Source organism: Neoarius graeffei, chromosome 9 (assembly GCF_027579695.1).
Source record: "Neoarius graeffei isolate fNeoGra1 chromosome 9, fNeoGra1.pri, whole genome shotgun sequence".
NCBI lineage: Eukaryota > Metazoa > Chordata > Actinopteri > Siluriformes > Ariidae > Neoarius > Neoarius graeffei.
Window position 1 is genome coordinate 39,014,522 of NC_083577.1, and position 22,399 is coordinate 39,036,920.

A 22,399-nucleotide genomic window follows, 5' to 3' on the forward strand; every position below is an offset into this window, starting at 1 on the left:
GCTCTGATCCCAGTGGAAGAGAAACATGATCCTGCCACCACCATGCTTCACCATGGGTAGGGTTTGGTAGCTAATAAGCTTTCTTGTTTTTCCACAAGACATCTTTAAGAATTAATCTAAATTTAGAATTTAATAGATAATATATTTACTAATATCCTGGAAAATAATATAGAGAGTGGACTACTATTAACAGACATCAGTGACCACCTACCTATTTTTAATGTATATTACTGTAATTATAGCAAGAAAAAGGATACTAAAAATTATAAATATATAAGAGTGAAAACTGAAGAAACCATGATTGCACTAAAAAATGATTTAATAATACAGGACTGGAATGTAGTTTATAAAGGAAAAGATGTTGATAAAGCATATGAGGAATTTTTAATAATATTCAATGAACTATATAATAAAAATTGTCCTATAAAGAAATACAGTAATATACATAAATATACAAATAGTCCGTGGGTCACCAAGGGGCTACAAAATGCCTGCAAAAAGAAAAATATATTATACAGACAATTCTTAAAGCATCGAACTATAGAGGCAGAGGAAAAATATAAAAAATATAAAAATAAATTAACTAATATTATAAGGATATGTAAGAAAGACTATTATAATAAATTAGTGGAGAAAAATAAAAACAATATTAAAGGTATATGGACTGTACTAAATGGTATTGTGAGAAATGGATCCAAAACTACAAATTACCCGGAGTATTACACTGAAAATGATAAGACCATAAATATTATGGAGGATGTGGTGAATGGTTTTAATCAATTCTTTGTAAATGTGGGACCAGATTTAGCGGCAAAAATAAAGGAACCCGAGACAACACAATGTGGGGACATAGAAGATATGGGGGACAGAAATCCAAGTACAATTTTTCTAACTGCAACTGATGAGGAAGAAATTATCCAAATTGTAAGAAAATGTAAAAACAAAACCTCTACAGACTGGAATGATATAGACATGTTAACAGTAAAGACAGTTATTGAGGGAATTGTGAAACCACTCACCCACATCTGCAATTTATCTTTTCAATCAGGTACATTTCCAGACAAAATGAAAATTGCAAAAGCGATACCATTGTTTAAAAATGGAGATAGACACCATTTCACAAACTACAGGCCTGTTTCTTTACTCCCCCAATTCTCCAAAATACTCGAAAAACTTTTTTCAGATAGATTGGACAAATTCATTGAAAAACACAACCTCCTTATGGACAGTCAATATGGATTCAGAACGGACAGATCAACATCGATGGCACTAATGGAACTAATAGAGGAAATCACAAAATGTATAGACAATAAAAAAATAGCAATTGGAGTATTTGTGGACCTAAAAAAAGCATTTGATATTATTGATCATAGTATATTATTAAGTAAACTAGAAAAGTGTGGTGTTAGGGGAGTTGGGTGGAGTTGGCTGTCGAGCTATCTAAGAAACAGGCAACAGTTTGTGCAGATGGGTGACCATAAATCTGATTTCATGAACATTACATGCGGGGTACCACAGGGGTCAATATTAGGTCCGAAATTATTCATAATATATATCAATGACATATGTACAGTTTCGCAAGTACTGAAATTTGTTCTGTTTGCAGATGACACCAATATTTTTTGTTCCGGTGAGAATTTGCAGCAGACTTTAGAGATAATCACAACTGAAATAAATAAACTAAAACTATGGTTTGACAAAAATAAATTATCATTAAATCTAAGCAAAACAAAGATGATGTTGTTTGGGAGACACAAAATAGATTGTAATGTAGAACTGATAATAGACAATACTAAGATAGAAATGGTACAGGAAATTAAATTTCTTGGTGTGATTTTGGATCCTAAAGTCTGCTGGAAACCTCATGTAGGATATGTATGAGCAAAACTGGCAAAGTGCTCAGCAATTCTGTGGAAAACAAAAGATATTCTTGATTGTAAATCTTTGCATACTCTATATTACTCATTATTTTTGCCATATCTGACTTATTGTGTCGAAGTCTGGGGAAACACCTACAAAACCACTCTGCAGCTGATATGTACAATACAGAAAAGAGCAATAAGGACAATAAACAAAACAGGATACAGAGAACATACAAACTCACTATTCATAAAATCACACATGTTGAAATTTATGGATCTGGTCAAATTCAGAACAGCACAAATAATGTACAAACCAAGAAATAATCTATTGCCGAAAAATATACAAGGAATGTTTAGTGAGAGAGAGGGGGGATATAATCTAAGGGGAGACCTAAATTTTAAAAAACCAAAGGTTCGAACAAATATGAAAAGCATGTGCGTATCGAGCTGTGGGGTGACTTTATGGAACAGACTGGAGACAGAAATAAAACAAAGTGCAAATATAAATCTGTTTAAAAAAAGGTACAAAAAATATTTTTAAATAAGTATATTGAAGAGGAAGTATGTTAACGGAGGATGATGAGGGATAAATAGAATAGGGTGGATTGTTATATTAGAACTAACTTAGTATATGGTATATATTTATTTATGGGGATAGATATCTTCATATTTACAGGGATAGGTATGTAGTAGATATTTATTTTTGTAATTATATATTTATATAGATATTTATGAAGTGTATATATGGTATAAAGTATATATATATTTTTGTAATTATATATTTATATAGATATTTATGAAGTATATATATGGAATGAAGTATATATTTAATTTTGTAACTAAACATTTATATAGATATTTATGAAGTGTGTGTGTGTGTATGTATGTGTGTCTGTGTGTGTGTGTGTATATATGTATATATGTGTGTGTATATATATATACTATGTGTGTGTGTATGTATATATATATATATATATGGTATGTAGTATATATTTATTTTTGTAATTATATATTTATATGGATAATCATGAAGTGTATATATGGTATAATTTTTATTGGTGTATTAATGTAGTTTGGATTTCGGGGTAGTTAAAAAGGGGTGGGAAATTAAAAAAAGTATTGTACTTCTTCCCACTCCTTTTTCGAACAATGTGCGGTGTATTGTAATGTCTTAGCTCTTTGTTATTTTATTTATTCTTTTTTGTCACTTCATTTTCTTTCTTTTGTATGTACAAATAGTTACATACATTTTTATACATGTTCGAAATAAATAAATTCATTCATTCATTCATTCATTCATTCATTCATTCATAGAATTAATCCCTAAAAGTTCTACCTTGTCCGAATTAGACCACACTGTAAAAAAAAATTTGTTGTTTTAACTTAAAAAAGTTAGTGCAAGGGCTGCCTTAAAATTTTGAGTTCACTGGAATTCACATAGTAAGTTAAATTGTTGTGAACTTACTATATTAATTTCAGTGAACTCAAAATTTTAAGGCAGCCCTTAAGGCAACCCTTGCACTAACTTTTTTAAATTAAAACAACAAATCATTTTTTACAGTGCAGAACATATTTGGGCATTGATTGAGTGAGTGAGTGAGTGAGTGAGTGAGTGAGTGAGTGAGTGAGGGAGGATCATCTAGCCACCCTACCCCACAGACAGGCACATGCAGGGAGTGACCAGTATTTTCCAGATGCTTCTCTAGCTCCTTCAGTGTTGTTGAGGGAATTTTGGCAGCCTCCCTGAGTTTGGACAGGACATCCTGTTCTTGGTAATGTCACTGTGGTGCCCCATTTTCTCCACTTGTTGATAATATATTCACAGTGTTTCATGATACAGTTAATGTTTTGGAAATTCTTTTATACTCCTCTCCTAATCAGTATCTTTTCACAATCAGATCCTCTAGCTGCTTTGTAAGCTCTTTGTGAATCCTATCTTCAGCAGGCAGATAAAACCAAAAAAGGTCAAGAAAATCAGATAGAAAACAGCTGATCTATTATTTGGAGTTATTGAGAATCATTTAATTGATGACAGGTGTATCATATTATAATTACTTTTAAGCATGAGTTGGAATGTGATTGGTGAATTGTCAGGCACGGTCACATGCCCCCTTATAAAAAAAAGTGTGTGCAGAGAGCTGGGAGAGAAAATGGCAGTTAAGCAGCTACTTGGAACAGCTCTGCCTGCATTCAACATTTATTTGACATTTTCAGACTAAATCAGTGCTTTTGGATTCATGGAGCCGCCCGTACAGGTTTCTAACTTGATACCTGCTATATTTACTGCAAATATGGTAAAATCGGGCAAACAACAAGGCAAAAAACCTGAAGGTGAAAGTAGTGAGCTAGCATTGAACTTGACTAGCAATGATGATGGAGACAGCAGCCCTGTGTCTCTAGTCAACATACAGAAACTACTTGCAGGCATGGAAGAGCGAATTATTACAGATCTGACAGCACAAATTTCTTCCAACCATGCAAATATCGCTAAACACGGCCAGGCAATCCAGTGCATCGAGACTTCAATGAATGACTTTCAGGACAAAATAACTACACTGGAATCCACTGTTGGCTATCTTTCAAAGGAGAACGAACACCTAAAGCTAAAACTAGAGGACCTCGAGAATAGATCCAGAAGATGCAACATATGTATTACGGGCATACCAGAAGGAGAACAAGGGGCAAAACCCACCTCTTTTATCGAATCCTGTCTGCAAGAAATATTCGGGGCTGGCGCCTTCCCCCGTCCCATGGTCGTTAATAGAGCACATAGACTAGCCATCCGGAGAAGACAAGAGGGCGCACCACGTCCCTTCATAGCATGCATACATCACTTCCAGATGAAGCAACAAATAATGCAGCTTGCCCGGGAGAGGGACTCCCTGGATTACAAGGGGTCGGAGGTCCACATCTTTGGAGACTACAGTGCAGAGGTAGCAACAAAGCGAGCCGCCTTCACCCCGATAAAAGCCCAGTTGAAAAAAGCTAGGTTATGCTTCAGTCTACTCTTCCCTGTTAAACTCCGGGTGAACATCAACGGTGCCAAGCATGAGTTCAATACACCAACCGAAGCCGCTGCCCTTTTGGAAACTAGACAACCGCCACAACAGGAATGACACTACTACCACCAAGATTACTAATAAAGTTAATCCAGGTCTGCTGGACTGTCCGGTGAGTGCGCAAAGGCACTTGCCTAGACTACTATATATAATTATATATATTTTTTTCCTCATGCTGCATTGTAGCCACTGCCAAGAGTTCAAGAATTTTGTTGTGAAAGTTTGTTGAAATTGGTTTGAAATTATTAAGAAAGCTTCATCCATTTTGGACTTGGTTACCGTTATAGCTTTCTTAAAGTTGTTACCGCTACATTATGGAACTGGACTGTATCTTTACTCTATGTTAACCTTTGATATTAGCACTTAACTGATATCCACTAGCAGAAGCCTGCTTCTGAGTGATAGGCCACAACTTGGTTGCACTCAATGCTATTCAAACTGCCTTATCATGCATTTTGTATGAATGAAATAATATAAATATTTTATTTATTTATTTATTTATTTATTTTCATTTACCTCCTCAACTAATATTAAGTTTAGCTCACATTAGACTAATAGTTCATTCAGTGAACTGCTGACTGTTGGAGATATACATCTTAACTGGTTTGATATACAACATAGATAGCCTAGCGTATATGACAAGGTAATGTTCATGTCACTGCTATTTTGAGACCTACAGGGTAATGGTTTACTATAAACAGCATGTTCCCCTTTTTTTCATATAGACAGGGTTAAAAGTGTAAAAAGTGCAAACTAGAAGTAAGCACAAGTGCATAAGGGTAACTGGGATGGGATGGGGCTCACAGGTACATTGTTTATTCTCCTTATTTCCCCTCCCTCTCTCTTTCTTCTCTTTTCCTTTGTCTTTTCTATCTTTTCCTCCCCTCTGTCTTCCAGCTCTGCCTCTGCTTCTCTTATTATCCCCCTTTAAGTAGATCTACCAAGATCATGGGCAACCCCATTAAGTTCATATCTTGGAATGTAAAAGGGGTCAATAACCCAATTAAAAGACGGAGAGTCATGTCTCATCTCCAACAGTTGAAGGTGGACATAGCGTTTTTACAAGAAACCCATCTTTGTAATAATAATATTGCTGGTCTGAAACAACACTGGGTTGGTCAGGTGTTCCACTCTACATTTAATGCAAAAGCAAGAGGTCCAGCCATTTTAATGAATAAAAACATATTTTTTGAGTCCAAAGAGATAATGATCCTAATGGACAATACACTATAGTAGTTGGACAACTCTTTGCCAATCATGTGATTCTGGTTAACATAATATATGCACCTAACTTTGATGACAGTTTTTTGAGAAAATATTTTCTTTAATACCTAATTTGGACAATAATTTTCTTTTAATAGGAGGGGATTTCAACCTTGTACTGGATGTTACGTTGGATAGGTCGTCCAACACTTCCCAAAATCTTTCTAGATCTGCGGGAGTGGTGAAGGATTTCATGAATCAGTGTGGCCTCTCAGATGTGTGGAGGTTTCAGTTTCCCCACACCAAAGCTTATTCATTTTTCTCTAATGTACACCACACCTACACCCGCATTGATTACTTTCTATTTGATAAACTGTTATCTAAAGTCAAGGCCATTTCATATAATAGTATTGTTATTTCTGTTCATAGTGCCATTGTGCTTGACTTGGACATTCCAAACCGACCACCCGTTAACAGGATTTGGAGATTGAACTCTCTACTATTATCAGATGACACATTTGTAGAACTAATTTCAAACCAGATTCAGTTTTTCCTAGAAACAAACACCTCCCCAGAGATCTCACATGCAACATTGTGGGAAACGCTTAAAGTATATATACGAGGGCAAATTATAACATTCATCTAAAGTCAAAAAAGAAAAAAGTTTAAAATTGACAGAGATCTCACAATGAACCCTTGATATTGACTCAAAATATGCTCACTCCCCAGACCCGGATCTTTACAAGGAACGTTTGAGGCTACAATCTGAATTCAACCTTCTTTCTACTGATGAGGCTACACATCTTATTTTGAAATCCAGACATAATGTCTACGAACATGGGGACAAAGCGAGTAGATTATTAGTATGGCAAGCAAGACAAGCAGCTGCCTCCCACTCCATCACAAAGATCCAGTCACACACAGGAAAGATTCTGACAGATCATAACGACATAAAGCATTTCAAGACTTTTATGTGAACCTTTACACATCAGAATGTAGGAATGATGAACTTCTATGTACGTTCTTTGAAAATCTTACTGTCCCAACTGTGTCAGAGGAACAAAATAGTAATCCGAGCGAAGACATTTCGACTTCTGAGATAATTACAGCCATTAAATCAATGCAAAATAACAAGTCCCCCGGACCTGATGGATACACAGTTGAATTCTATAAAAAGCTTTCCCCATCAATTGGCCCCAATTCTGCAAGCAATGTTTAAAGAGGCACTTTCCTCAAGCAGCCTGCCTATGACACTGAGGCAGGCCTCTATTACACTGTTGGCAAAAAAGGATAAAGATCCATTACTGTGCATGTCCTACTGACCTATCTCTTTGCTAAATGTTGATTTCAAAGTACTGACCTATCTCTTTGCTAAATGTTGATTTCAAAGTGCTATTCAAAGTTTAAGCAAAGTGCTTGGAGAATGTGGTCCCAGACGTTGTTTCACCCGACCAAACAGGCTTTGTTCAGGGCAGACATTTGTACTCAAATTTAAGAAAGCTATTTAATATCATCCATTCAACTGGGTCAAAGTGCCCAGAGGTAGTAACTTCTCTTGATGGCGAGAAGGCCTTTGACCGAGTTGAGTGGGGATACCTATTCTTCACGCTCAAAAGGTTTGGCTTTGGGGACAGTTTTATATCCTGGATTAAGCTGCTTTATTCTTCACCGTTAGCATCTGTTGTTTCCAATAGCACGCAGTCTTGTTACTTTTCACTAGGAAGAGGGACGAGACAAGGATGCCCCCTTTCCCCACTCCTATTTGCACTGGCTATTGAGCCCCTAGCGATAGCTCTTCGACTCTGCAAGGACTTTAAAGGTGTGCAGCGGAGGGGGCAAGAGTTTAAAGTTTCTCTATATGCGGATGATTTGCTTTTATATGTATCTAATCCAGCCTTATCACTTCCTTATATTTTAGATATCCTGAATCGATTTGGGAAAATATCTGGATATAAAATAAATCTTCAAAAGAGTGAACTTTTGCCTCTCAACTCAATAGCAGCTGCGCTCCCCTCTGACCTTTTCCCCTTTAAAACAGTCCAAGAGGGCTTCCAATATCTAGGTGTTGAGGTCACTCTCAGTCTTTCAACTACCTTCACAAGGAATTTCACTGCCCTTTTAAAAAAGTGTAAACAGGATATGACCCGCTGGGCCTCATTATCATTATCATTAGCGGGGCAAGTCAGTCTGATTAAAATGATGATACTGCCAAAGTTTTTATATCTTTTCCGAAATATCTCATCTCATCTCATTATCTCTAGCCGCTTTATCCTTCTACAGGGTCGCAGGCAAGCTGGAGCCTATCCCAGCTGACTACGGGCGAAAGGCGGGGTACACCCTGGACAAGTCGCCAGGTCATCACAGGGCTGACACATAGACACAGACAACCATTCACACTCACATTCACACCTACGGTCAATTTAGAGTCACCAGTCAACCTAACCTGCATGTCTTTGGACTGTGGGGGAAACCGGAGCACCCGGAGGAAACCCACGCGGACACGGGGAGAACATGCAAACTCCACACAGAAAGGCCCTCGCCGGCCCCGGGGCTCGAACCCAGGACCTTCTTGCTGTGAGGCGACAGCGCTACCCACTACACCACCGTGCCGCCCCTTTTCCGAAATATCCCCATCTTAATTAAAAAAATATTTTTTCAAAACACTAGATAAAACTATTATCCCTTTTATTTGGGGGAATAAATCAAGCCAAATCAGCAAGACCATGCTCCAGAGATCAAAGCGCACTGAAGGTCTGGCGTAACCTAACTTTCTTTTTTATTACTGGGCATGTAATATTCAGAAGTTGATTCATTGGGTGGAAGATGCATCCATCACTAAAAAGGCAGATTGGGTGCAACTTGAATTTGCATCATGTCCCACACTCACCTCACTAGTGTGTTTAAGTTTACCTCTGCTTAGCAGTAATTGGAGTCCAAATGTAATAGTTAACAACTCAATACGAATTTGGGTACAATTCAGAAGACATTTTGGGCTCCAAGGAGCTTCCACCCTCTCTCCTATCACATTAAACCATATGTCCACCCCCTCATGTATAGACCCTGCATTTAATTTATGGTTTAACAAAGGGATTAAAGCAATCCATAGCCTATATATAGATGTATTTGCATCTTTTTCTCAACTGTCCCAAACCTATGATTTACCCAAAACACACTTCTTTTGTTACCTTCAGATTACAAGTTGTGAAGAAGACATTCACCTCATTCCCAGAGAAACCACTAAAGACACAGTATGATTCTATTCTTGAGCTGAATTCAAACTGGAAAGGACTGATATCATAAATTTATGAGTCTATTAGTAACATTAATCCACATTCAACTGAACATTTAAAAATGGCCTGGGACAATGATCTGGGAGTAGTCCTGACAGAGGACCAATGGGAGTCAATCTTAGACCTAGTACATACATCATCTACATCTGCCCTACATGGTTTATTACAATTGAAAGTAGTACATAGGGTTCATTTAACCAATGCTAGATTGGCAAGAATTTATCCGAACGTTGAACCATCATGCCCTAGATGTAGAGGTCAGCCAGCAGATTTAATACATATGTTTTGGTTATGCCCAAACCTCTCCTTCTTTTGGCTAGATATTTTTAAAGCTTTTAGTGAGATGTTTGGAATACAATTTGACCCTGACCCTATCTGTGCCCTCTTTGGACTAATACCAGTGGAATCCCAAGATCTTTTACCAAATAAAGCCTATGTGGTCATAGCTTTCACAACACTTCTTGCAAGGCATCTGATTCTTTTAAAATGGAAGCAACAGGCTCCCCCATCCTTTTCAAAGTGGATCAAAGATGTGTTGTATTTTTTGAAGTTGGAGCAAATTAAATACACACTCAAAGGGTCTTCACAAACTTTTAATCGAGCTTGGAGACCTTTTTGGAACTACTATGACTCTCTACAAGAACCTCTTGATGTAGAGTAATGCAACACTGCCCCCTCCCCATTTTTCTTATTCAGAGAATGCAGCAGAGAGCACCCCCCCCCCACACACACACACACCACATTTCTCTCTTTTCCTTTTTTCTCTCTTCTTTCTTCTTCCCCTTTTTTATTATTGTTTAGTCTTGTTTTGTGGATATATTCTACAATCTGTAGTCCTATACTGGGTGATAGGGAAGGTGGGTGGGAGGGAGGGATGGGGAGATTTGTGATTTGTAACACCATATTTGACAGATGTTATGATTCTGTATGTACAGATTGATGACAATTATATGATTTATATGTGAGATTTATTGAAAATCAATAAAAGTGCACACTTATGCAACTTTGACAATTACATAATTTTTTTCCCCCGTAAACTTTTCTATTTCTTTTTCACTGAAATTTTGTTGGTCACATTAATTGGTCTGACATCATTCATCTTGATTTTTATTTTTTTTACATCATAAAAACCTGCAATTTTAACAGGGGTGTGTAGAATTTTTATATCCACTATACTTGATCTCTCTCCAGCACTCTTTGTGACAGCATCCCTGCGTGCATTTGAGCATCGTTTCCCTGCTGATGATCTCTATTTTTGGATATCTAATTTCTCCTTCACTTGATTAAGCTGCTTTTATCTGTTTGTCTGATGTTCCTACTCTGTTTGATCACAGTTTGCTAATAAACAATTTGCACTTAGATCCATGTGTCCAACCTGGACACAAGTATTCCACGCTGAATACAGATGTAAACGCTAGCAAGGCTGAAACCCTGCTTTCTGAAATGACCCCTTTAACCTCAGTGAACTCCAACAGCTCAATAGTAATATAGTTGTTAAATTCTCACCCGCAGTGAATATTCACTCTCAGGCACTAAAACACCACCTGCTGCCTCCCGCTTTGGCGTCTCCCTGTTTTTCGTGTACACATCAACAGGGATCTTGATATCATAGGGGTTCTTCTTGAAGTCAAATTCTAATTCTCCTGAAGATCTTCTGCAGCAGAATAAATAGAAGTGGAAACAAAAATTATGGTCAAATTTCTTACAAACCAAAATATTGCTCTTGGCCCTAAGCAGTTTAACTTAATAAGGTATGCGGCCATGTATAAAAAATATTTGCACCACATTTCAAATTACTCAAAACTAGTTCTACTAATATAGTAAAACGATATTAGAGTACAATAAAATGCCATACCAGTATTCCAACACATCTTTAATCTAAACAGGTCTCTCTGATAAAACTATAGTAGAGCAAATCAGATTCTCTGCATGTTCACCTGCGTAGGTTCCAGATGATGATATGGGTTCCACTTGAGTTGGGGTACAACCTGTCAATGATTCTGAACTGAGAGAGCAGTTCTTCACTGGTGTTAAAGAGAGAATGTTTCAGGATATCAGAGAGACTCTCTACATGCTCCGGTGCAGGACTGAGTGAACAGTGAGGTTAAAGACCAAACTGTACAGAGGTAATCTCTCAGGAAAAATGTATTTAGCTTTCTACCTTTATAAACTTAACCTCCCATCCCACTGGCAGGTCCAATACACGCAGCACATTCCTCACCTTATACAGTGGTGCTTGAAAGTTTGTGAAACCTTTAGAATTTTTTATATTCCTGCATAAATATGACCTAAAACATCAAATTTTCACACAAGTCCTAAAAGTAGATAAAGAGAACCCAGTTAAACAAATAAGACAAAAATATTATACTTGGTCATTTATTTATTGAGGAAAATGATCCAATATTACATATCTGTGAGTGGCAAAAGTATGCGAACCTCTAGGATTAGCAGTTAATTTGAAGGTGAAATTAGAGTTAGGTGTTTTCAATCAATGGGATGACAATCAGGTGTGAGTGGGCACCCTGTTTTATTTAAAGAACAGGGATCTATCAAAGTCTGACACTTCCACAAATGTGTTGTGAAGATATCATGGCATGAACAAAGGAGATTTCTGAGGACCTCAGAAAAAGCATTGTTGATGCTCATCAGGCTGGAAAAGGTTACAAAACCATCTCGAAAGAGTTTGGACTCCACCAATCCACAGTCAGACAGATTGTGCACAAATGGAGGAAATTCAAGACCATTGTTACCCTCCCCAGGAGTGGTCGACCAACAAAGATCACTCCAAGAGCAAGGCGTGTAATAGTCGGCGACGTCACAAAGGACCCCAGGGTAACTTCTAAGCAACTGAAGGCCTCTCTCACATTGGCTAATGTGAATGTTCATGAGTCCACCATCAGAAGAACACTGAACAACAATGGTGTGCATGGCAGGGTTGCAAGGAGAAAGCCACTGCTCTCCAAAAAGAACATTGCTACTCATCTGCAGTTTCCTAAAGATCACGTGGACAAGCCAGAAGGCTATTGGAAAAATGTTTTGTGGACAGATGAGACCAAAATAGAACTTTCTGGTTTAAATGAGAAGCATTATGTTTGGAGAAAGGAAAACACTGCATTCCAGCATAAGAACCTTATCCCATCTATGAAACATGGTGGTGGTAGTATCATGGTTTGGGCCTGTTTTGCTGCATCTGGGCCAGGACGGCTTGCCATCATTGATGGAACAATGAATTCTGAATTATATCAGCAAATTCTAAAGGAAAATGTCAAAGAATGGCCAAGTACTGACCTTAATCCAATCAAAATGTTGTGGAAGGACCTGAAGCGAGCAGTTCATGTGAGGAAACCCACCAACGTCCCAGAGTTGAAGCTCTTCTGTATGGAGGAATGAGCTAAAATTCCTCCAAGCTGGTGTGCAGGACTGATCAACAGTTACTAGAAATCTTTAGTTGCAGTTATTGCTGCACAAGGGGGTCACACCAGCTACTGAAAGCAAAGGTTCACATACTTTTGCCACTCACAGATATGTGATATTGGATCCTTTTCCTCAATAAATAAATGATCAAGTATCATATTTTTGTCTCATTTGTTTAATTGGGTTCTCTTTATCTACTTTTAAGACTTATGTGAAAATCTGATAATGTTTTAGGTCATATTTATGCAGAAATCTAGAAAATTCTAAAGGTTTCACAAACTTTCAAGCACCACTGTAGCTACATATATTTCATATTACTTTTACTCATACAACTAATTTATAGTAATTACTGTGTAATATGCTATAATATAAAATCAATAAACTGAAGAACAATTTTGCAGTTTAAGTGGTTAGGTAGTTGGCTATAACTGGTTTTATCACTTTTAACCATGTTATCTCTTGCAGTTATAAATGTTCCTGCAATGCAAATTTTATATTCAATATTTCTGTCCAACATTCATATGAAATTGATCCATCTGTTTCTAGGTAAAGGATATCAGTCTGTTTTGTGCGGGTAAACATGACAATAGGCACCATAATATCCTGTGCTCCTATCTCCTCGAGATAAGTCTGTGACAGGAGCCCCACACACATGGTTTCGCCATTCTTTGAGAACACTATGGCATCCTTCCCCAAGCGCATGGAGCCCGACTTAAAACCATTACCATAAAGACCCACGGAAACATGACCTTTTACTGCCTCCTTATGACTGAAGCCAAAACTGAGAGAGAGAAAGAGAGAGAGAAAGAGAGAGAGAGAGAGAGAGCAAGCACTCGGTCAGTAAAAGAGAAACAGTATACTGTTTACAGTTAGTATCTAGTCTCCATTGTTAAAATGAATTGCTGGATGATGTAATTGCACTCTGAAGGATAAGGCAGTCTTCATGAATACAATCATACCTGAGCATTTTGTGCATCTTTTCATAGTCCATGCCTTTTCCATTGTCTGTGAAGGTGAGGCAGTCCAGACCTTTGACCTCTGTTTTATTAATCCAGATTTTTTTTGCACTGACATCTGGGTCATAAGCATTGTCTGTCAATAGGGGGGAAAACACTGTTTCATGTGTTCTCAGGAGTGTTGATGTTCTTAACCAGCTCTAAAAATCATAAACCTAAGTTAACCTTGAAAAAAAACAAACACTTAATTTCATCTTCAGTAATCTATACTGTAAACATTACATATCTCTCTCTCCCTCACACACACACACACACACACACAGGACTCTCCTGCTGTGCGGTGGCAAGACTACTTCAGGGGGAAACCAAGGTTGTGTTGTTTTGGGCAGGTGAGAAAATAAGCAGATATTTAAATTAAGAACTAGACCTACTGGTCTGATAAATGTATTAAAAGCAAATGCACTGTCCATACTGCTTAGAGTTTACTGATTAGAGTTTATTTAAAACATATGGGGTAATATGGGTATATTAACAGGGATACAGGGGGTGTGGGTGTTGTGCAAACAAGTCCAAGGTGTAATCCTAGTTGTTTTCCTGGTTGAGAGCCTGAATGGCCTGTGGGAAGAAGCTCCTCCTCATTCCTTCTGTGTTGGTCTTCAGGGAGCAGAAGCACATCCCTGACCACAACAGAGAGAAGAGTCCATTTTTCTGATGCCCTTTATTATCTTTCTGGTCTTGCTCCAGCACCACTTGCTGTAGACAGACTGCAGGACATTGTGGATGGAATACTCAGCTGATCGCCCCACTCTCTGGAGAGTTCACCTATCCTGCTTGGTGCTGTTCCCAAACCAGGCTGTGATGCTTCCTGTCAGGATGCTCTCAATGGTGCAACTGTAGAATTTCCTTAGCACCTTTAAAGTCTCTTAAGCATTGATGGTGGTAAAGACACTGACGGACCTTCTTCACCAGGGTGTTCATATGACAGGTCTCGCATGATGTGAAGATGAAGGTACTGGAAACTGTCCACTCTCTCCACTGGGGTCCCACTGATGTACATTCCTAATAAAACAATTACTAAGAAAACAGGAGACAAAGCATGGTTCAATGAAAATGCAGGACAGCCTCTAGAAAGAAACGTAGACTCTTCCTCAAGCTGAAGGAACAGAATGACTCCAGTAAGAAGAAATTCAAGAAAGCAAGACAAGACTGCAGTAAAGCTGAGAAAGAGGCAAAAAGGAAGCATGATGCCAAACTTAAAGAGGACCTAACTGACAACAATTTCAGCAGCAAGAAATGGTGGGGAGTCATTAATTATCTTGCCAGCAGGGCTGCTCAATCTGACATACCAGTTATTGTACAAGATGTGTTGCCCACATCACTGCCAAGGGAAAAGCTGAAGTATTTTGTAAGACATTTGCAGAGAAGTGTCACCTTTCCGATGGAGATGCTTCCTCCCCACAGGTGGGCAAACAAAATGTTGCAGCATCATCTTCAAGCCTAAGGTCATCAAATGCTTGTTGAAACAACTTGTTCTAGACAAAGCAACTGGTCCTGCCCATATACCAGCTAGAGTTCTCAAAGAGTGCAGTGCAGAACTTGCTAGTCCTGTGTCGCCTCTTTCATCTCTGCTTCGCACACAGAGTATTCCCAAGTCAGTGAAAAACTGCCACAGTTATTCCCATGCACAAGAAGGGCTCCAAATCTGACCCATCCAAATGGGTCCTATTTCACTACTTCTCATCATTCTTTCACAGACATGGAACACCTCCTTGGACAAGGGAGAGGTAATATGTGCGATAGCTATAGACATAAAAGGAGCTTTTGACAAGGTGTGGCATAATGGGCTTCTAACCAAGTTAAAGTCAAAAGGAGTATTAGGAATGCTGCTGAAACGGCTGCAGAGCTACCTGAGTGAAAGGTCAATGACAGTCGTGTTATCAGGCCAGAGTTCTGAAGCATCTCCCATCAACACTTCTGTGCCCCAGGGGTCCATTCTTGGGGCATTTCTGTTCTCTGTCTTCACTGATGACCTTGTAGATGTTTCTGAGAAAAAAATTTTCTTGTATGCTGATAACTCAAATTTTTATGCTCCAATATATTCACCTGAGGACAGCAACTATGTAGCAGCCAGCCTCAACAGAGACCTTGAAAGGATGAAGGCCTGGGCTGACAAGTGGAAGGTCACATTGAGCCAGCAAAGTGTAAGTCAAGGATAGTGTCAAGAAGGAGAACTCCACCTACCATAAGGCTGTACTTTGGTGACTGTCAGTTAGCAGTCCAAGAAGAACTTGAAATCCTTGCCATTATTATTGACAGTAAACATTCATGGTCAAAGCACATATCATACATTGCTACCAGAGCTGGACAGAAGCTTGGCACCCTGAGAAAAGTTGCCAACAAGCTTGATCCAAGAGGCAGAGCAACAGTATATAAAGCACAGGTTCACAGCATAATGGAATATGCATGTTTGAGCTGGATGTGTGCTTCCTCAGCTACTCTATCCTTATTAGACAACATCTGAAGATCATAGGTATAGATGAAGCCACTGCCCACACCCAATTTTCCATTCCTAGCCTGTCCCACAGACGCCAAGTCACTGCATTATCAGTATTATACCAGGCACTGTCCAACAGATCTTCGCATGTACTCCCTCCTCCACTGAAAAGACATGTGACAAGGTCTAGTACCTCAATGCCAGACCATGCACTCACCATACCGGATGCGAGAACCAACTGACTGGACAGAGGCTTCATCCACTCAACTGTGCGTGTCTGGAACAGTCTTCCTGATCACATTGTTGACAAGATATCTATATCTGTCCTTGACTCCTTTAAAGGATGTGCACATGGATTTCTCCTAAATAGACCTTAAGTCATTATTGTTTATTTTTTATTTTAGCATATTGAATTATTTTCTTTTCTTGTGTTTCTGGAGCTGCAGTGAACCATTTGATTGGCCCAGTGGGAAACCTCTTTTACCCCTTTTCCACCAAATCAGTTCCAGGGCTGGTTCGGGGCCAATGCTGGTGCTGGTTCACAACTTGTTCAACTTGCGAGCCAGCTGAGAACCAGTTTGCTTTTCCATAGCTCAGGGTGCTAAGGGGAGCCACATCATTACATCGCTGTATACGTCAGTTACTTCGCTGCGTTTGCATAAACTTTGGCTCAAACATCGAAGCAACAACAACACGGAAAAGAAGCAGCAGCAACAACAATGGATGACTTTGCATTTGTACAGCTACTTCTCGTCGCTTAAAAATGGCGACCTTTCGTGGTCTTGCTATTGTTGTTGGTCTTAACAACTCCACCCCCCCCCCCCACTGACATAAGCAGTTCTTTTCTCTGGCCCAGCAAAGAGTTGGTGCTAGCCTGGAACCAGTTTTTCTGGCCCCAGAGCCAGTTCTTTGTCAGTGGAAACAGAAAACCCGGTTCCAAACTAAGCACTGACCCCGAACCAGCCCTGGAACTGCTTTGGTGGAAAAGGGGCATTTGTTGCTCTGCTGGGCTATTGTTCACATGTGCAAATTACATACAAAAAAAGGGGGGGGGGGGCTGGTAGCTCCTCTCCTGCTTTGTGCTGAAGTCCACTATCAACTCTTTTGTCTTGCTGACATTCAAGACAAGGTTGTTCTCCTGGCACCAGTTCTCCAGGCTTTTAATTTCCTTCAAGTTGGCCTTCTCATCATTATCAGAGATCAGGCCTACCACAATAGTGTTGTCAGCAAACTTGACAATTTTGGTAGAGTTGGAAGTGGCCACACAGTCATAATTGTACAATGAGGACAGCAGGGTCTCAGGACACAATCCTGAGGGCTCCAGTGCTGAGGGTGAGACATGTTTGCCCAACCATTCTGCTTGTGATTTCTGTCATGAACTTGATAATCCACTGACACAGGGACAGGCTACAGTAAGTTTCAGGTCCTCCAAAATGGTGGAAAGTTTGGAGGGAATTAGTGATGAATGCTGGATTTTAGTTTAAAACAAACAAACAAACAAAAAAAAAACCCAGCATTTTCACATATTTTCCCTTCCTGGTATCCAGATGTCTCAGGGCTGTGTGTAGGAGGTGCGTGATTCCTAAGGGTTAATCTCTAGTACTGCCCTTGTCAACTAAACAGATTATTGCCTATAGTTCAGAATGTGGAGGGTTTCAACTGTTTATGAAAAACAGTCCAGTAACCAGTTGGATGAAGGAATGAAGAAAATAATAAAGAAGCCGTTTTGACTCACCAATCAGTTCTGCTATGGCACCAAAGGGCCAGGTGTGGCTTGTGGAGTTTGAGTGCAGATACTGTGGACTGATCTTTAGGAAGAAAACATATAATTAATTACCTTGACACATAATGCTGCAATAAAAGATCGATAAATATTCCAATACTACCTCAGCTCTCCAGATTTACACTGCTATGAAATGATATTTAATAGCACCAAGCTATGGATATTATCACATCCTGAAGTAGGAATAATTTTTCAAGATTCATTTTTATTTAACTATAACAGTATGTCCCTTGCAAAGCCTTACACTGTTTTGAGAAGAGCATACACACACATACTGTTGGGGTTTTGCTGAGATTCGAACCCAGGTCGCTGGTATGATAATCCAGCAAACCCCCACTAGGCCACCAGGGGGGATGACTCAAGTGCAGAGGCGTGAGGTGAAAGTAGAGTATCAAAAACAATTTATTTACACTATATACAGTCTAAAGGAAAAAACAAAAGGATAATCCAAAAGCTCAGATGTACAAAAAACAAAAATATCCAAAGGGTCAAAGTCCAAAATCCAACTAAGAAAAGAAGAGGCAAAAACTCAAACGCTCAGAAGATCAAAAGGTCAAAACAAAATCCACAAAGTCCAAAAGAAAGAAGCAAAAACCAAGAATACAAAGACACAGGCAAGGTACATAGGACAGAGGGAACTAGCACTAACAGCATAGCATAGGAAAAAGACTCCATGACAAGGGAACAAACAGAGGGGTATTTATACACACACTAATTAAGGAACAGGGTGGGGCAGGAAACAGGCAATGAAGACAAACACAAAAACACAGTGGCGGCCTCTAGAGGCCAAAACAAACATGACAAGATGGAAATAACAGCGGCCTCTAGAGGCCAAAACAGTCCCAGTCCTAACAGGACCCCACCTCTAGGAGCGTCTCCTGACGTTCCCAGGGCGATCCGGATGGGCCGAATGGAAGTCCCGGGATAGTCCTTTATCTAGAATGTCCCGGGCAGGGACCCAACAGCGTTCCTCAGGGCCATAGCCCTCCCAATCTACTAGATATTGAAGCCCGCCGCGGACCTGGCGGGAGTCAAGCAGGCGATGCACGGTGAACACAGTCTGACCCTGGAAGATGTGGGGGGGTGGGGGGGTTCCTAGGGGCAGGGGCATACGTGGACATCAGTACGGGCCGCAACAGGGAAACATGGAATGTGGGGTTGATCCTCAGAGTCCGGGGCAACTGGAGCCGGTAGGCGACAGGGTTCACCCTGCGCACCACCTTGAAGGGGCCAATGTAGCGAGGAGCAAGCTTGCGGTTCTCCACCTGCAGTGGAAGGTCCTTAGTGGACAGCCAAACCCGCTGCCCAGGGCGGAAAGCATGGGCAGGTCTTCTATGGCGGTTGGCCTGAGTCTGGTTGGTTCTGGAGGTCTGGATGAGGGTCTTCCTGACCTTGCTCCAGGTCTTGCGACACCGTCTCACATATTGGTTGACCGAGGGCACCCCCGCGTCCTCCTCCTGGTCCGGGAACAGAGGTGGCTGGAACCCGAATTGGCACTGGAATGGCGACAGCTTGGTGGCCGATGACTGCAGGGTGTTGTGGGCATACTCTGCCCATGGCAGCCAGGTGCTCCACGATGTCAGGTTATCCATAGCCAGGCCTCGCAGGGTGGTTTCCAGGTCCTGGTTGAGCCTCTCCGTCTGGCCATTGGACTGTGGGTGAAACCCAGAGGAGAGGCTGGCAGTGGCTCCGATGACCTTGCAGAACCCGTGCCACACTCGGGAGGAGAACTGGGGCCCTCGGCCTGAAACGATGTCCTGCGGGAGACCAAAGACTCAGAAGACATGAGTGAATAATAGTTTAGCAGTTTCAAGAGCAGAAGGGAGCTTGCACAGTGGTAAAAAGCGGCAGGCCTTGGAGAATCTGTCAACTATGACCAATATGACAGTGTTACCTTGTGACTCAGGGAGACCCGTGATGAAGTCGACTGCCACGTGGGACCAGGGACGCCGGGGAATGGTCAGAGGATGCAGGAGACCCTGGGGACGCTGTCGCGGGTTCTTGGTTCTGGTGCAGACCTCACAGGACAGGACAAATGACCTTACTTCCTTCTCCATGTTAGGCCACCAGAAGCGTCTTTTCAGGAAGTCCAGGGTCCTCCGAGCTCCCGGGTGGGCGGTGAGAGGGGAAGAGTGACCCCACTGGAGAACCTTGGCCCGGGCTTGAGGTGGAATGCACAAGAGGCCCGGTGGTCCCGTCCCACGACCGGGGTCCTGGCATTGGGCTCGTCGGACGGCCTCCTCAATACCCCAGCGGACAGGGGCCACAATCCGGGACACAGGGATAATAGGCCCGACTTCACTCTCCCTGTTAGTGGCAGAGAACAGCCTGGACAGTGCATCAGGTTTGATGTTCTTGGAGCCGGGGCGGTACGAGAGGGTGAAGTCAAACCAACTGAAAAACAGGGCCCACCTAGCCTGTCGTGGGTTCAGTCTCTTGGCTTGCTGGAGGTACTCCAGGTTCTTGTGGTCCGTCCAAACCAGGAATGGATGTTGCACTCCCTCCAGCCAGTGCCTCCACTCCTCAAGGGCCAGTTTGACCGCTAGCAGTTCTCGATCCCCCACATCATACCGGGACTCCGCAGGACTCAGGCGGTGGGAGAAGTAAGCGCAGGGGTGCAGCTTTCCTTCCGAACGTTGAGAGAGCACCGTGCCGACCCCACTGTCCGAGGCATCCACCTCCACGATGAATGGTTGGGAGTTGTCCGGGAGGACCAGAATGGGTGCCGTGCAGAAGTGGTGCTTGAGGTCTTTGAACGCCTTTTCCGCCTGAGGAGACCAGACATAAGATCCACCTGTCCCTTTGGTGAGGTCCGACATGGGTGCTGCTACAGAACTAAAGTTCCTGATAAACTTGCGGTAGAAGTTAGCAAATCCTAAGAACCGCTGAACCTCTTTGACGGACTTGGGAGTGGGCCAGTCCCGGATGGCCAGGGTCTTGGCTGGGTCCATTTGGAGTTGGCCTGTCCATACAATAAAACCCAGAAAGGAGACCTCGGGAACATGAAATTCGCATTTCTGGGCCTTGGCGAACAGATTGTTCTGTAGCAGCCTCTGGAGAACCTGGCGGACATGGTGGCGGTGCTCCTGCATGGTCTTGGAAAAGATAAGGATGTCGTCGAGGTAGACAAAAACGTACAGGTTAATCATGTCCCTCAAGACGTCGTTGATTAGGGCCTGAAAAACAGCTGGTGCATTGGTGAGTCCGAAGGGCATCACCTGGTATTCGTAGTGCCCAGACGGGGTGTTAAAGGCAGTCTTCCACTCGTCTCCCTGTCGGATATGGATGAGGTGGTATGCATTCCGTAGGTCCAGCTTGGTGAAGACGGTGGCGCCTTGGAGCAGGTCGAATGCTGTGGACATCAGTGGAAGGGGATATCGGTTGCACACAGTGATCTTGTTCAGGCCCCTGTAGTCAATACATGGTCGGAGCCCCCCATCCTTCTTGCCGACAAAGAAGAAGCCGGCACCAGCAGGTGAGGTGGAGGGTCGAATGAACCCAGAGACCAGGGCGTCTTTGAGGTATTCCTCCATGGCCTTGCGTTCTGGCTGAGAGAGGGAAAACAGTCTGCCACGAGGAGGGGTAGTCCCAGGGAGCAAGTCGATGGCACAGTCGTAGGCCCGGTGCAGAGGAAGAACGGCGGCCCTGCTCTTGCAGAATACCTCCTTGAGATCCCAGTACTCTGTGGGAACTTGAGATAGCTCGGTGAGATCAGGGGGCTCGGCAGGAGACACAGGAGAGCTAGAGAGCAGACAAGAGGCATGGCACGCAGGGCCCCATTCCACAACCTGGCTAGTGACCCAGTCTATATGAGGGTTGTGGCGGGTAAGCCAAGGAAGACCTAGAATAACTGGGAACTCAGGTGAAGGAATCAGGTGCAGGGATATGTCTTCCTTGTGACCTTGAGACTGGAGGAAGACTGGAGAAGTAACTTGGGTGACTCTTCCATCACCTAATGCTTGGCCATCGAGGGCAGACACAGACAGTGGGACTTCAAGAGGTGCAGTCGGGACATTGATGCTTTGGGCGAAGTGGATATCCATAAAGTTTCCAGCTGCCCCTGAGTCTAACAAGGCTTGACAAGAGTGGACGGACTCACCCCAGGAGATGGAGACCGGGATGTAGATTCCTTGGCCAGGGAGTCCGGGAGAGAGGGTAGGCCCCATCACAACCCTCCCTCGGCTGGACAGGCCAGTCCTTTTCCCAAGAGCTCGGGACATGATGCTCGGAAGTGACCAGACTTGCCACAGTAGATGCAGCACTTGTCCCTCCTTCTGCGCTCCCTCTCGGCTATGGAGAGACGAGTACGGCCAACTTGCATGGGCTCTGGACAGTCAC

At 41.8% G+C, this 22,399-nt stretch overlaps 1 protein-coding gene across 4 annotated transcripts in view; it reads right to left on the reverse strand.

Annotated features, from left to right (window-relative positions):
• Positions 1-22,399, reverse strand: part of LOC132891658 (MORC family CW-type zinc finger protein 3-like) — a 105,102-nt gene that overhangs the window by 73,860 nt on the left and 8,843 nt on the right. For all 4 annotated transcript variants that reach the window (XM_060929453.1, XM_060929452.1, XM_060929451.1 and 1 more), the window contains exons 2-6: positions 18,014-18,086; positions 13,788-13,920; positions 13,386-13,609; positions 11,352-11,505; positions 10,921-11,068 (exon numbers count right to left, since the gene is read on the reverse strand). In XM_060929453.1, coding sequence (XP_060785436.1) covers positions 10,921-11,068; positions 11,352-11,505; positions 13,386-13,609; positions 13,788-13,920; positions 18,014-18,086 — 732 coding nt within the window. The remainder of the gene's footprint in view (positions 1-10,920; positions 11,069-11,351; positions 11,506-13,385; positions 13,610-13,787; positions 13,921-18,013; positions 18,087-22,399) is intronic.